Source organism: Nematolebias whitei, chromosome 9 (genome assembly GCF_014905685.2).
Source record: "Nematolebias whitei isolate Nwh7 chromosome 9, NemWhi1, whole genome shotgun sequence".
NCBI lineage: Eukaryota > Metazoa > Chordata > Actinopteri > Cyprinodontiformes > Rivulidae > Nematolebias > Nematolebias whitei.
Genome location: NC_056506.1, coordinates 12,260,204 through 12,275,607, shown reverse-complemented (window position 1 = coordinate 12,275,607; position 15,404 = coordinate 12,260,204). Strand labels below are relative to the sequence as shown.

The 15,404-nt window shown below is 40.1% G+C and overlaps 1 protein-coding gene across 1 annotated transcript in view; it reads left to right on the top strand.

Annotated features, from left to right (window-relative positions):
- Nucleotides 1–15,404, top strand: part of casp8 (caspase 8, apoptosis-related cysteine peptidase) — a 36,109-nt gene that overhangs the window by 9,405 nt on the left and 11,300 nt on the right. The window contains exons 4-5 of the mRNA XM_037681995.1: nucleotides 7,334–7,439; nucleotides 7,643–7,772. Coding sequence (XP_037537923.1) covers nucleotides 7,334–7,439; nucleotides 7,643–7,772 — 236 coding nt within the window. The remainder of the gene's footprint in view (nucleotides 1–7,333; nucleotides 7,440–7,642; nucleotides 7,773–15,404) is intronic.

Here is a 15,404-nt window from a genome sequence, read left to right as displayed (position 1 = left end):
AATTTCATTATAATCCTGTCTCTGAGCAGATCAAAACCATAGGACCAGTCTAGATAAGAAATATCCAACAACTCCCCCTGGTCGAGGGACCCTAAAAAAGGGTTCCCTCGAATAAACTCCGAGTTCAATATCGCCGGATATGCAAACAATTAATCATTTTTCATCTGGTTGAATGTGAACTACTCCTTATATGTTGGTGGGAGATGCCTACAGGCTATAGCGTGTGACCTGGCAGCCTCAGGTCAAATAAAAATGCCAGAGCTGACAGCTAGCGTAAGACCTGTCAGCCTCAGGTCACCTGACCCAGCTCTGGACATCTGCTTAGGACTTCAGCATCCCCTTGGTGTGGTGAAATATGACATAATGGAAATTTCTAATATTTGTCTAAGTCAGTGCTCTAAATATATGATTTAATGATTGCAGAAGGTGTCCTAATGCAAGAAAACAATCTGATCTAATAGATGTTAATCAGTTTGTAGAACCTGAACTTCTCTTTTTGACTCCAAGGGCATGCCTGGTCCATTTGGTCCATCTGAAAATGAAAACAACAAAAAAACAAACTCTGTGCCCCTTTCCCCTTCAATCATGCAGTACCCAATTTATTTGCACAGAGCGCTGCCGGTATTTTTAGCCTGTCAGACCTTCCTCAGAAGTGGCAACTCACAATATCAATAAATAAAGGAAACGTCAATTAAGTTTTACCAATCGTATTAAAATCAAGGCAGGAAAAGGTTACAGTTTACAGCGCTGGCCTCTCCATTCCATGAAGCGATCATCAACACTGGGAGAGCCCCGATGTCCCGTGTCATTACTCATTTATAGGGTCCTGGACTCCTCCTTTGCAAAAGGGGAACTCAACCTGTCATTGTATGAGGGGGCATGACTAAAGGCTCCAGTATACTGCCGCGTACGTCCGTTCACGCGTACGTACACGTGTACTGTACGCAGAGGGTTCAGACATGATACTCCAGCGTACACCCCGATCAGCTGCAGAGCAGCTTCACAGACAAGGGGCGTTTACCTTCGGGACAAATCGAGGTCGCCGATTGGTCATTTGCTGACACGCCTACTGGATTGATTGACAGGTCGGAAAAAATAAAAAAAGCGAGCGCTGGCAGCCTCAGCCGCAGCGGTGTTCTGTGTTTATATGTTGTTATTAAAAAGATCTAAAAAAAAAAAAACAGGGAGCGCTGGCTCTACAGCCCACACATCAGACCAACCCACCAGGAAATCTCCAGACCCTCCCGCAGCCATGCTGGATCTGCGTTTAATTCGCTCGTGACACATTCCTCCATTTCTCACCATTTCAGTCATTGAATCAACGGAGGAGGAAGAGATCACTGCCTCTTGGCAAAAAAACAAAACAAAAGAAAAGGCCAGATCAGAGATGAAGAAGGGGAATTTAATACATTGGTGTCGCATACAAAACAGTCCGTCGCTGGGCAGTTTATTGTGAGACACCGCGTATGCGTATGCGGTCGTAACAATTTGAGCTTTGCACAGACATGCCCTGGGGGGTACGCTCGTACCTCTGCGTATGTACGTGCGTACCTCTGCGTATGGATGTACGCGGCAGTATACTGGGGGCTTAAGTGTGATCTCAGTGGATCTTATGTGATTCTGATGTGTTAGGTAATATGAGACGGTGCTTCAAAAGCCTTTCTACGTGATGTGGCAAGCAGATTAAACTCTATTCTTTGACAGATATTGAATCCCAGGGAGACTCTTTTAGAGTTGCTGGCCCAGTTTAACCCAGTCAGAATCGGGTCATAATTTCATTATAATCCTGTCTCTGAGCAGATCAAAACCATAGGACCAGTCTAGATAAGAAATATCCAATACTTACCATGCTCTGTTCAGCAAAATATGCTGCACAGTATTGTTCCCTGCTTAGGCTGTGCTGAAAATGAATGTGAAAATTAAGGCCATGATATCCTGATGCATGCACAATAATCAAGGTAGAAAAATCTAGTTAAGTCATTTCCTCTGGACAAATTCAAAAAATAAAAATAAAACAACATGAAACGTTTCATCTTTAATCCAAAAGATTTTGTTAGTCTGAGGTGCTGTAATATGCTCAGTCTTATAAATAGCGCCTTCTCATAGTGGATCAACCAGTTTGTTGTTGACATTCAAAACTAGCTGTTCACATGATTAAGGCCATAACTTGAAAGTAGTCTGCATACACCCTCTGCTGGATACATTGTACAATGACGACTCGTTCCAGTATTTTAAGAGTGAAAATTACAAGTGTTTATATCGGCGTATAATGGGACAATTATCACCGATACCGATAGGTCCCCAAATGTCTATATCGGCCTAAAATATCGGCCCTACCAATACAGACCCTTTCCAAAAAATTAGAAATCAGGGAAAAGTTGTTTAACTTCCATAATTCTATTCAAAAGGTTAATCTTTAATAGATGATTATTTCAGGGCCCACAATTTAAACAATTTCAAGTATTTATTTGTTTATTTTTCCATAATTTGGGCTTCCAGCTCATGAAACCCACGAAAACAGGAATTCAAAAAATTAGAATACTGTGATGACATAAACCCACACTACTCAGTTTTTGCAGGAAAAAACAAAGAAATTAGGATCACAACAAATCAATCAAAATATGGTACTTTCAAAACAATATGTCAATCTTCAATACTTAGTTGGGAATCCCTTTGCCTTAATCACTGCCTCCATGTGACGTGGCATTGAGGCAATCAGCCTGTGGCATTGCCTGGGAGTTATGGAAGCCCAGATTTCCTTGATGCTTGGTGTCAGCTCTTCTTTGTTGTTTGGTCTGGTGCCCCTCATTTTCCTCTTGAGAATAGCCCATAGATTCTCAATGGGGTTTCGGTCCGGCGAGTTGGCTGGCCAGTCAAGCACTGTGACATTCATTCAACCTTTATTTAGACAGGTAATCCCATTGAGCCTCGAGGACTCATTTACAAGAGAGACCTGATTTCAACAAAGAAAGATGACAACAATGGACAACAGCAACAACAATAAACAATTATAAAAAGTCATACTGCAGGTTTTTTTTGTTTTTTTTTTTACAAATAGGATGGCTAAAAGAAAAAAGGTAACAAAAAAAAAACAGCTAGATTCTAAGGCGAATGTAGAAAACTAATAACAGGAACATGTCTGCACTGGTCCCTGCCAGGAGTCCAACAGATTCTTAAAGCCACTTAGAGAGGTCAAGGTCGAGAGCTTCAAATCTTTTTGTAAGAAAATCCAGGAAACAGGAGCGGAGTAGGAGAAGGCCCTTTTGCCTAGTTCAGTCTGCACTGAGGGAACACTGCAGGTAATAATGTCCTGAGAGCGCACCCCGTAGCTGCACTCACGCAGAGACATGTAGGAGGAGATGTATGAAGGCAACAGACCAAGAAGTGATTTAAAGATGAAAATGTACCAGTGAGAGAGTCTGCATGAAGTTAATGATGTCCAGTTAACCAGTGAATACAGGGTGCAGTGGTAGGTACGACAATCACAGCCAGTTATGAATCTTAGTGCACCATGATAGACAGCATCCAACATCTGCAGGGTTCTTGTAGGAGTGTTCATGTAAATAATGTCACCGTAATCAATGGAGGGAAGGAAAGTCACAGATACAAGGTGTTTTCTAGCATTCAGGGTTAGACAGGATCTGTTTCTGAAAAAGAAACCCAGTTTAACTTTCAGGGCATCAATGACATGGGCATCAAACCAGGTTTTGGTGCTTCAGGCAGCATGGGCAGGGGCCAGGTCCTGCTGGAAGATGAAATCTGCATCTCCATACAGATCCTCAGCAGAAGGAGTCATGAAGTCCTCTAAAACATTCTGATAGACTGTTGCGGCGACCTTGGATTTAAGAAAGCAGAGTTTACCAACACCTGCACCAGACATTGCATCCCAAATCATGACTGACTGTGGATATTTCACACTGGACCTCAAGCAGTATGGGTTATGTTCCTCACCCTTCTTCCTCCAAACCCTTGGAGCTTGATTTCCGAATGAAAGGCACATTTTACTTTCATCGGAAAAGAGGACCAAGGAACCCGACAGTTGTAGCCCATCTCCCGGATGCGTCTGGATGTGGTGGTTTTTGAAGCTGTGACTCCTGCCTCATTCCACTCTTTCTGGATCTCTGCCAGATTGTGGAATCTTCTCTGTTTGATAATCTGCTGAAGCCCACAGTCATCTCTTTGCTGTTGCATCTTTTCCAGCCACATTTTGCCCTTCCACTAGACTTTCCATTGATATGCTTGGACACAGCACTCTGTGAACAGCCAGCCTCTTTAGCTATGAACTTTTGTGGCTTACCCATCCTTTGGAGGGTATCAATGTTGGTCTTCTGGCCATTTATGCTACAATCTTCCCCATATTGAACCGAACTGAGACAATTGAACCAAAACTGAAGCAATTTAATGGCACCTGGGGAAACCTGTGCAAGTGCTTTGAGTGTAGTAGATGATTAGTGTGTCACACTCAGTTTAAGACATTCATGCCCTGCAAAATTTAGGCTGATTTCTCCACAGTGTTGTAATTTTTTGATATCCTGTTTTTGTGGATTTCATGAGCTGGAAGCCCAAATTATGTAAAAATAAACTGTAGTGAACCTGGTCTGACCCTTATCTGACCCTGATGACCTCAAATCTACCAGATGGACAGAGACTGTCATTTTCATTGATCTGAATAAGTCTGAGCCATCTGATGACTTTCTTTCTTGAATTAATCAAGCAGAAAAGACAATTCTTTATAATCATTACTGTCTTACAAATGTTTGATAATCAAATTGTGTTAGTTTCACTCAATGCTTACAGGTTGAAAAGAACTACTCATTTTTATTTTACATAAACAGTAAGTAATGATTTTTATTCCTCATTCAAAGAAGAAATCACCTGAATATGCATTTCTTGATTTTCTGTCTGAAATGAGCCAAGTCGTAAGTATGTGAAAGTTGAAGCTTCGGTCAACTAAATGTTTACTGAAAAAGGGATGTCATGTTTTACTATTTGGAAAGATACAACAGAGTGAGGCTCCAAAAAGTCTGCTGTTTCTGCAATAATCTTTTCTGTATGTTGAAAACAATTCATTCCCTGACCTCGACTTTTGATAATACCTTACGTCAAAAACCACACCTCTTTCTGGTACATCCACGAATCAGAAAGCTCTAAATTGAACCGGAAGTCGACCCATTTAAAATGTGGCAACTTTCCAGTTCAAGTTAGTTTTCAGTAGTTCTCAAGTAGTTCTCAAGTAGTTCTCAAGCAGTTCTGAAGCAGTTCTCAAGGAGTTCTGAAGAGAATTCAGTAGAATTCATGGGTAATTCATGAAGAATGGTGAAGTGTATGGAAGAGAATTCGAGAATTCAGGAGAGTCAGAGACGTTTGGAATTATAACTTCTGTTTGAACGACCCACGCACGACTATCTAAGGATTTCAGCAGCTCTCAACGGAGACGCTGAAAGGTCTGGAGGATTCCCTATCGAGCTGATCTATCATCACCAGGTAACGGTCTCTTCTTCGACTAAAGTGTACCGGAGGCGAGCTGAGATTTGATGAAGCGTGCACGTTCTGGTCAAACAGATATTAATTCCCTCACATAGTTCTCTGTAAGAAAATCTCCATTTCATCTTAAACTCTTCTCTCTCTCACAAAACCAGTACAGATATTTTAGAAATATCTGAAGCAAAGTCCTCGTTCACCGCCGAGTGATCGATGCTCATTTTCTGTGAAACTGTCTGTTATTATTTTCATATTTTGCCAAATTAATGTAAATGTTTGATGTTAAACTTTGATTCTGAAAATAAATGACCACATTCATTTTGATGGGTCAAAGATAATAACGTCTCTCGTTCGCATTTCTGTTAAAATTCAATGCACGACATTACAGTCAGAAAGATGAGGAACTCGTGAATATAGTATGCATATAAACGGGGATATATTGTCATACTACAACTAGTGACACGTACCCACGTGACTCACAACAAAACAAATAAATACTTGAAATCGTTTAACTTGTGGGCCATGAATCTATCATCTATTAAAGAGTAACTTTTTGAATGGAATTATGGAAGTGAAACAACTTTTCCATGATAGTCTAATTTTTGGGAAAGGGTCTGTATATCGGCCAGGCTCTAGTGATTACCATTTAAGAGCACTTGGTGCTCTTGTGGTGGGTGTTGGACTTCTGTTCTTTTCACCCTCTACACCTTGAACTTCAGATACAACTCACAACCCTGCCATCTGCAGAAGTTCTTGGATTACTCTGCCATTGTGAGCTGCATCACTGGTGACCAGGAAGCTGAATATAGAGGTGTGGTGGACAGAACCACCTGCAACTGAACGTTGGAAAAACTAAAGAGCTGCAGGTGGACTACAGGAAGAAGATCAGCCCCCCAACCCTATCAACATCAAGGGTACTAAAGTGGACACTGTGGACTGCTACAAGTACCCGGGGGTCCACCTAGACAATAAACTTGACTAGACGGCTAACACCAACACCCTCTACAAGAAAGGGCAGAGTCGCCTTTTTCTTCTGAGGAGACTCTGGTCCTTTAATGTCTGTGGGACCATGTTGCAGATGTTTTACCACTCGGTGGTCTCTGCAGGACCCTGTTGCAGATATTTTACCACTTGGTGGTCTCCAGCATCGTCATCTATGCTGTGGTGTGCTGGGGCAGCAGGGTGAAGAAAGCTGATGACAACAGACTTGATAAACTCATCAAGAGCTGGTTCAGTTCTGGGAGTGGAACTGCAGTCTCTGACAGATGTGTCTGAGCAGAGGATGCTGAGGAAACTGCTCCAGATCCTGAACAACACATCACCCCCTGCATGACACCTTGGACTCTTACCGCAGCACCTTCAGTCGTAGACTGAGACCACCGAGGTGCTCCACAGAACAACACAGGAAATCCTTACTCCCTGTGGCTATCAAACTTTTCAACTCCTCCCCCTTTCTACACATAGGACAATAAAATTAATCCTGTACTACAATAAGTACTTTAATGTTTTCACATTAAAACATTAAAATATTTCACACAGACATTCCACACGTCTGCACCTGACCGTTTAGACCTTAATTGCTGGTATTTTTATATTCTGTTATTTTTTATTTCTTGTGTGATTCCTTGTGTATGTTCCTTTTGTACTGAAACTCTGGCACAACAATTTCCTGTGGGATCAATACAGTTCTATCTTATCCCTTGGAATTAACATATTCACTTAGAACTGTCTACTTACATGTGGGTTATTCTGGAATATTATTAGCTGGTATTACAGTGCCTTTAATAATTGTTTCTTCAACTTTCCTTCTTCTCTTTGTCCTGCTTAACTCGTTTTTCCCCCTCACTTTCAGGGTGATGCTGTACAGAATACATGAGAACATGACTAATGAGAATCTGGAAAAGATTAAATATCTACTGAAGGATGATCTGGGCAAAAGACACATGGAGAAAAGCAGTGTAAGAACACACCCTCACACTTTCAGTTTGCCAAATTATAGAAACATGGAAAATCATGACAACATGGCCCCACTTGTTGCTTTTGAGTGAAAACAGACAAAACTTGCAACTCTAGGAAGCTCTCCACCAGACCCCTGATAACATCATTTCTTCTAAAACTGCACAACATTGCAATTAAAAAGAAATATCTCTGCTAATTACAGACAGCTTTGGATGTATTTACTGAACTGGAAAAGATGGGCGTCATCTCAAGAACAAATGTGAATAAACTCCAAGAGATTCTGCTCAAGTGTGATAAACAGCTGGCTGTGACTGTGGAAAGCTACATGGACGGTATGATGTAATGTTATTCCATACAAGTCCTGGCCAGTCTTAGATTCTGGACCAGATCTGATTAATCATAAAATAAATATGGGATGATTTTCTGTTTGTGTCACATTATTTTAAAGTATTGTCTCATTTGCATATGCAAAGCCTTTTCCAATTTTATTGAAGCAATGCTGAGTTTTCCTTGAGAACTTCTAGTTTAGGTTTTATCTCTTATTCTAGCTTTACATAAAGTGGAGTCTGATACTAACGACAGCACTGGGGTTGTTAGTGGTTGGGTTTAATAGGCTTTCTACATGTGCTCCTCCTGTTCTGGTGCTGGCTTTTGGTGTCACTATGGAACATCCAATATTTCTGGTCCTTAAATTATCACTAGAGCCTGTCCAATATGGATATTTTAGATAGATATATAGCTTTAGATAGACAGATAGCTTTAGATAGATAGATAGCTTTATTTGTCCCCATAGGGAAATTAGTTAACTAAATAGTAAATTTTGGCTATCACCGATTCCGATATTGGGAGGGGAAGGCGATCGCCGATAACCGATATAATGGCTGAAATTTTTTTTAGCTTTGTCCACCCCCAAGAATCTAAGTAAACAGCGAGTGGAGCGGGGCTTGTATATTTAGCACAACTGTTAGCAACCATGAAACTAAGCTAATCAGATCCACACTTTAATTAGTCCCACAGTAGGTTGTGGTGCACTGGTCATAAAAACAGCCTTTCTATTCAATTCAATTCAGTTTATTTATATAGCGCCCAATCACAACAAAGTTGTCTCAGGGCACTTTACAGGAACATTCACATACATAAAAGCCAATTAGTAAAGTTCTCTATCTAAGGAATCCAGCAGACAAGATGAATCTTGGCTTTGATGCAGTCTCCCATCCTGAGCAAGCACAGTGGCAACAGTGGAAAGGAAAAACTCCCTTTTAAAAGGAAGAAACCTCCAGCAGAACCAGGCTCAGGACAAGCGGCCATCTGCTTTGACCGGCTGGTTGAGAGGACAGGAAGGAGAGACAGACGAACACAGAATGGTAGGTCCAGGTGTATCTGAAAGACAAAAAAACACAGGTTAAGGATAGAAAAAATAATTACAAATACAAAACAGGTTGAGCAGAGTAAGTAAAGACAGTAGTAGAGTGAAAATTGTGGTCAGTTTGTCCTCCAGCAGTCTAAGCCTATAGCAGCATAACTAAGAGACAGCTCAGGAAACCCAAGCCGACCCTAACTATAGGATTTAGCAAAAAGGAAAGTCTTAAGCCTAGTTTTAAAACTGGATAATGTGTCAGCCTCACGGACAGAGATTGGAAGTTGGTTCCACAAGAGAGGAGCCTGATAACTAAAAGATCTGCCTCCCATTCTGTTTTTGTAAATTCTAGGAACCACAAGTAAACCTGCAGTCTGAGAGCGAAGTGCTCTGTTAGGAAAATATGGAACAATAAGATCTGTAATATAAGATGGAGCCAGGTTGTTGAGAGCTTTGTAGGTTAGAAGTAAGATTTTGAATTCTATTCTGGATTTGACAGGGAGCCAACGGAGAGAAGCTAAAACTGGAGAAATATGATCTCTCCTACTAACTCCAGTTAAGACTCTGGCAGCAACATTTTGGATCAACTGAAGACGTTTTAAAGAAGTATTTGGACATCCAGATAATAAACCATTGCAATTTCTAACATGCGTTCATATTTTCTATCCTCCACTATTCATCATGAAGTTATCAATTGTGTTACAAAAATATAAATTAAACAAAGAAACGTCCTTCTCTGTTATCCTAATGCATGCCCAATAATCCAGGTAGAAAAATCTAACAAAGTTAAGTCAGGTCCTCTGGACGGATTCTTCTTATTGAAATGTTTCGTCTTTTATCCAGAAGACTTCTTCAGTCTGAGACCCTGTTCATTGTTTACACAGTCAGTCACGTATGGTGAAGGCCTAACTAGTATTGACTGCAGTGGTGGTTTTTTTTCTTAGCAGAGAAGTAAAGATTTCAGACAAAAAAATGCTTTTCATCAAGAACGACAAAGATAACGTTGCTAACACCGGATGTCCTCACAAACTGGAAGCTCATTCCGACAGGACTGGTTGCTACAACTACTGTCAACGTGGCTAATGTTGTGAAGGCGGTGCAACTGAACACTAACATTAGCCTGCTAACTTGAGAGGCACGTAGCTAATGACAAGCAGGTTGGAGGGTTGAAGAGAATTTATTATTGCTGATTTTTTATTTTATTTTTTTATTATTTTGCAGATCAGTTAAAATAAACTTACCTGTGTTGTTTTGCTCCCTGCTTCGTATGTGCTGAACCTGAATATGAAACTTAATAAGTAAATGGCCATGACTTGAAAGTAGTCTTCATGCACCCTCTGCTGGATAACCGTACAATTACGGCTGGTTCCAGTATTTTAGGGTGGAGCTGTCATTTCTAACCCAGGCCCTGCCCGAATCTAAAATTTGGGCAAGGCCAGGCCATAATAATTTGCTGGATGGGTGGGCCGGGTCGGTGTTAGGCTTTTGATTGCGGACGCGCACAGCTGGCGATCCAATTTGGATCACCACCAGCCACTTGTAGCCATTTGACCGAGTGCTGACTAGGCTGGGTACCTTTCTAAAAAAATTGTTATCTGTACCGGTGTCGGTACCTTCACTTCGGTGTCGGTTCCTGGACGGTTCTTTTTTCAGTACCAATTTTATAATTGGTACGGTATAAAGTTTATTCATTTAAAAATAAAATAAATTAAAAAAAATTCCATAAACTATATAAAAAAAATACCAGAGATTTAAAATGAAAGGCTGCAGAAAGAAGAAAAAATCTTATTATATCTGCCCCTTTTTTCAGACAATTAGTTCAGTCATAATAATCTTCAAGTAACGGAACAAAATGAATAACTCTTTCTAATTTTTCTAACTAATACAAAACGCACACTAAGCTATTTCATATATACTTTTTAACAATTCAGCTTTGATCTTTTTCTTAAATGTACACATTGACTTGGCATTTTTCACATCACTCTCTAGACCATTCCACAATCCAACTCCTTGGATTGAGGTAGACCTTCCCTTCAGACTAGTTCTGAATTTTGGTTTGACAAATATCTCTATCCCCTTAAGATTGTAACAACTTTGCCTTTTAACAAAATTTCTTTAGATATTTAATGGTAATGTGTTATTTTGAGCCCTATGCATAACTGATAAAATACTGTAATCTACCAAATCATGGAACTTCAATAACTTCAGTTGATAAAATAATGTGCTTGATGGGTGACTGTAATGCTTTCTAGTGATAATTCTTACAGCTCTTTTCTGTAAAATAAAAATAGGCTTTGTAAATGTTTTACACGCTTTCCCCCAAACATCAATGCAATAGATTAAATGTGGAACAATGATTGTGTTATACAACATGTACAGAGCTTTATCATTTAATACGTAATTAATATTAATTCTAACAAGAATAAAATTACGTTACACATTACAGTACATATTGTGAATTTTATTTTTTAACTTTGGTATTTCTATTCCAAGCAGTTTTCTTACATTAAAATAAACAAATAATTTCCAGTTCAAAAGAACTGTTGCAAACAACAAGTGACACGTCAGTGTCTAATGTTCACTGCTACACACTGAGGACGTTTTCACTGAACAGTTTTTCTTCAGAAACAACATGTCTGCTTTCTGTGGACACAAACAAGCCCACTCCTGGCTGAGGGTGTCTCCAGAAGTAGGAAGTGTTCCCTCTGAGGCTGTAGATGATGATTGTTGCACACACAGATACCTGGTTGCCAAGTTTGATAGCACTGACATATTGTCCCTCACATTCCACCAGCAGGTCACTGGATTCACTGAGGTTAGGGCTGATGGAGACTTCTGCACCTCTGTGTCTTTTCCTGAATCTTCTCTGTGGTTTAGGGCTCTGATCATCTCCCCAATTGACATGAGAACAAAACATCAACAATAACATGGTTGTGTTATTATTGTTCAAAATACATTATCTAGGCTGAGAGATAAAAGTTTAACTTGTCAACAAAATCCTTTACAGCTTAACTTACCTCCACCATGCAGCCTCCACTGTAGAAAAGACAGCAAACTTTTAACAACAAAGTCTGTGATTGTCCTTGTTGGCGTTGACATCTTAAGGGTAGGAAAGTCGGACAATGAAGGTACTCACTGCTTTATCTTCATCGTGAGAAAGACACCTCACACTTTATTCTTGGTAAAACAAATCAGTCAGCGGGAATACAATCAAGTGCACCTGTCGCATCTTAAATAGTCGCAGCAATGACGTCAGTGAAGAGCACACAATCACAAACACACTTGTCAAATGTTAACACACCCACTTGCTCTTTCACTGTACATAAACATTACTTGTTTTTCTTATATCCCAAATATATAACACATAAACCTCTGAAGTTTTAACTTTGTAGCAGGTTTAGTAAAAATGTCAGCAACCATATCTCCTGTTACGCAGTAAACAATTGTTATCCTGCCATCATTAAGTGCAGACCTAACAAAATGATACTTGATGTCAATATGCTTGCATCTTTGACGACATACAGGGTTCTTTGACAAAGCTATTGCTCCTTGATTGTCCTCGAATATTGTCACTGGCGTGCATTCACAGTCTTTGTCCATTGCATTTAAAAGCTGTACAAGATACAAACTTTCCTGCGTTGTTGCTGCCAGTGCCATATATTCTGCTTCACATGTTGATAGAGCCACTGTTTGTTGTTTCTTTGACTTCCATGAGACAACAGGTCCATTTTTGTTAAGGCTAAAACAATAACCTGTAGTGCTTCTCCTGTCATTTTGATCTGAAGCCCAGTCTGCATCGCTGTATGCTACAAGTTGAAGCTTCCCCTCACTTCTCTTATAGCATAAGCTCTTGTCCATTGTCCCTTTTAAGTATCTCAACACATGTTTAGCTGTAATTAAGTTACATTCTTTTGGTTGTGATAAGTGCTGTGAAAGTTTACTTACAACCCAACTAAGATCAGGCCTTGTGCACGTCATGACATATATCAAACTTCCTACAAGCTCACGATAACATCTTGGATCTATAAGTTCACTTTCACACTCAAAGTTTAATTTCTGTTCACATGGGGTGCATCTTGTGCCACACTCTGACATACCAAATCTTTCAAGTATTTTCATTATGTACTTCTTTTGGTTCATCTTTACTTCACCATCTGTCTGTGTAAAGTCGATGCCCAAAAAACGTTTAAGTGTTCCCATATCTTTCATCTTAAACCTTGCTTTTAGCATTTCTTTTACATTGTCCATTAGAAGATCATCACTCGCTGCTATGATGAGATCATCAACCCAACAATCACAACTATTCTCTCATTTTTAGTTTGTTTAGTATAAACACAGTTATCTGCAGGATTTTGTACAAAACCATCTTCAGTCAAGTGATCATGGAGCATCCTGTTCCAGTTGCGTCCCGATTGTTTTAAACCATACAATGACTTGTTTAGTTTACAAACCAGTTTTTCATCTGAATCTGCGTTGACTTCGAAACCCTCAGGCTGTTCTATATACACCTCACAGTCAATAGGAGCGTGTAAGTAGGCCGTTTTAACATCCATCTGATGTAGCTTCAGATCATACTGAGCTGCCATCTGCATTAAGTTGCTCACAGACGTCATACTTGCTGTCGGTGCGAACGTTTCTTTATAATCTATACCAGCTACTTGGCTGTAACCTTTTGCCACATATCTGGCTTTATAAGTCTCAGTTCCATCGATGTTATCCTTAACTGTGAAGACCCATCTACCCCCCACTGCATTTTTATCTTCTGGCAGTCTGGTCAGTGTAAATGTATTGTTTTCTTTTAAAGATTCAATCTCTTCTTTCATAGCTTCTACCCACTTTTCAGCCTCAGGTGAATTTATTGCTTCTTTGTAACTTTGTGGTGAATTAAACACTAAATGATAGCAATAGTCAACATTTGTTGCTCCATATTCATCACTCTCTGCCTTACATTCATAGTCTTTTAAATATGCAGGTGTTTTTCTTTCCCTTTTGGAACGATGCATACAATGTTCTTCATCCTGTCTAACACTCGTGTTTTCTTTGTTCACTGTAGGTTCAGTCAAAGTCCCTTGTGTTTCCTTTGACACCTGACGTTCTGCTTCTGACTCCAACTTAACAGGAACCATTCTTTTGCTGTTAATTTCATCGTCAAACATCTCTGGATCAGTTTGAGTTTGCCATTCACTCACGCTTTTAGTTATAAATCTAACCAGTCTGTGTTTACAAACTCTTTCTGTGTCTGGGTAATAGACTAAATACGATGGGCTGCTTTTATCATAACCCACAAAAATGCCCTTATCACACCTTGGATCTAGCTTTCCCCTGTTTTGTTTATATGCATAACACACTGATCCAAACTCTTTCATTTTAGAAAGATCAGGTTTCTTTCCTGTCAACATATAATATGGAGTTTGTTCCAAACGATTATTAAAACACCTGTTGTGAATAACTGCAGAAGCCATTACAGCATAAGTCCATAACTCTTTGGGCAAATCATTCTCCATCAACAAACACCTTGCCATATCAAACAGTGTTCCCCAGCTTCTTTCAGCTGTCCTGTTTTGGTGAGGTGAGTATGGTGCACAGGTCTCATGTCAAATAGAATTTTTACTCAATAAAGACTGAAAGTCCTTTGACGTGAACTCTGTTCCATTATCTGACCTAATGCACTTTATGTCTCCATAAGGGGCGACATCTGCAATAAACCTTTCGGTAGCTTTGACTGTGTCACTTTTAGCTTTCAGAAAGTAGACAAATATTGCACTTGAAAAATCATCAGTAAATGCTAGTGTATACTTAAATCCATGTTTTGCAGCAGGCTCAATAGGACCAGCTAAGTCTGTATGCACTAGTTCAAGAGCCGTTTTTGCTTTTACATCAGCTTGCCTATTTCTACTTTGGGTAAATTTCCCTTTAAGACAAGTTTCACATTCTAGGTTAGTTTTGTCGACCTTCCCTTTAATTTTCATGCCTTTCACAACGTTTTCTAGTTTTAATACATCTTGAAAATTACAGTGACCCAAAATTTTATGCCACTCCTGAATGTCATAACAACCCAATACTGTATAATTCTGTTCATCACCAACATCATTTTCATCAAGAATGTCAAGGAAATAAAGTCTGTCATACACTCTGATATCGAACCTGGTGCCGTTCTTAGAGATGAGTTGATCGAGTCCTTGTTCAAAGTTGACCGAGGCTCCCTTGGACGTCGCTGCTCTAACAGAGAAGATGCTCTGTGGGTACGTGGGGATGTACAGCACCCGTGTCATCTCCACCTTCACCTTCCGTCCCTCTGTGTCCCGCAGCCAGACCTCCGCGTCGCCTCTCTTCTGTGCCACACCGCTCGCCCTCGTCCCGTCAGCGAGCTCCACGAAGTGTTCCTCTGGTTGGAAAGTGTCATCGAAGCGTCTGAACTTCTTCAGATCAGTGATGATGTGAGAAGTCGCTCCGGTATCCACCATGAGCCCTCTCCGTTTCAACCCGCAGATCTAAGAGTCGTTCATCTTGAAAACAAACGAGTGATCATCCACGTCATCAGTTGCTTGTTTCACACTTTCTTTCTTCTTTTGCCAACAGTTACTTTCTTTATGACTTGGACTTTTAC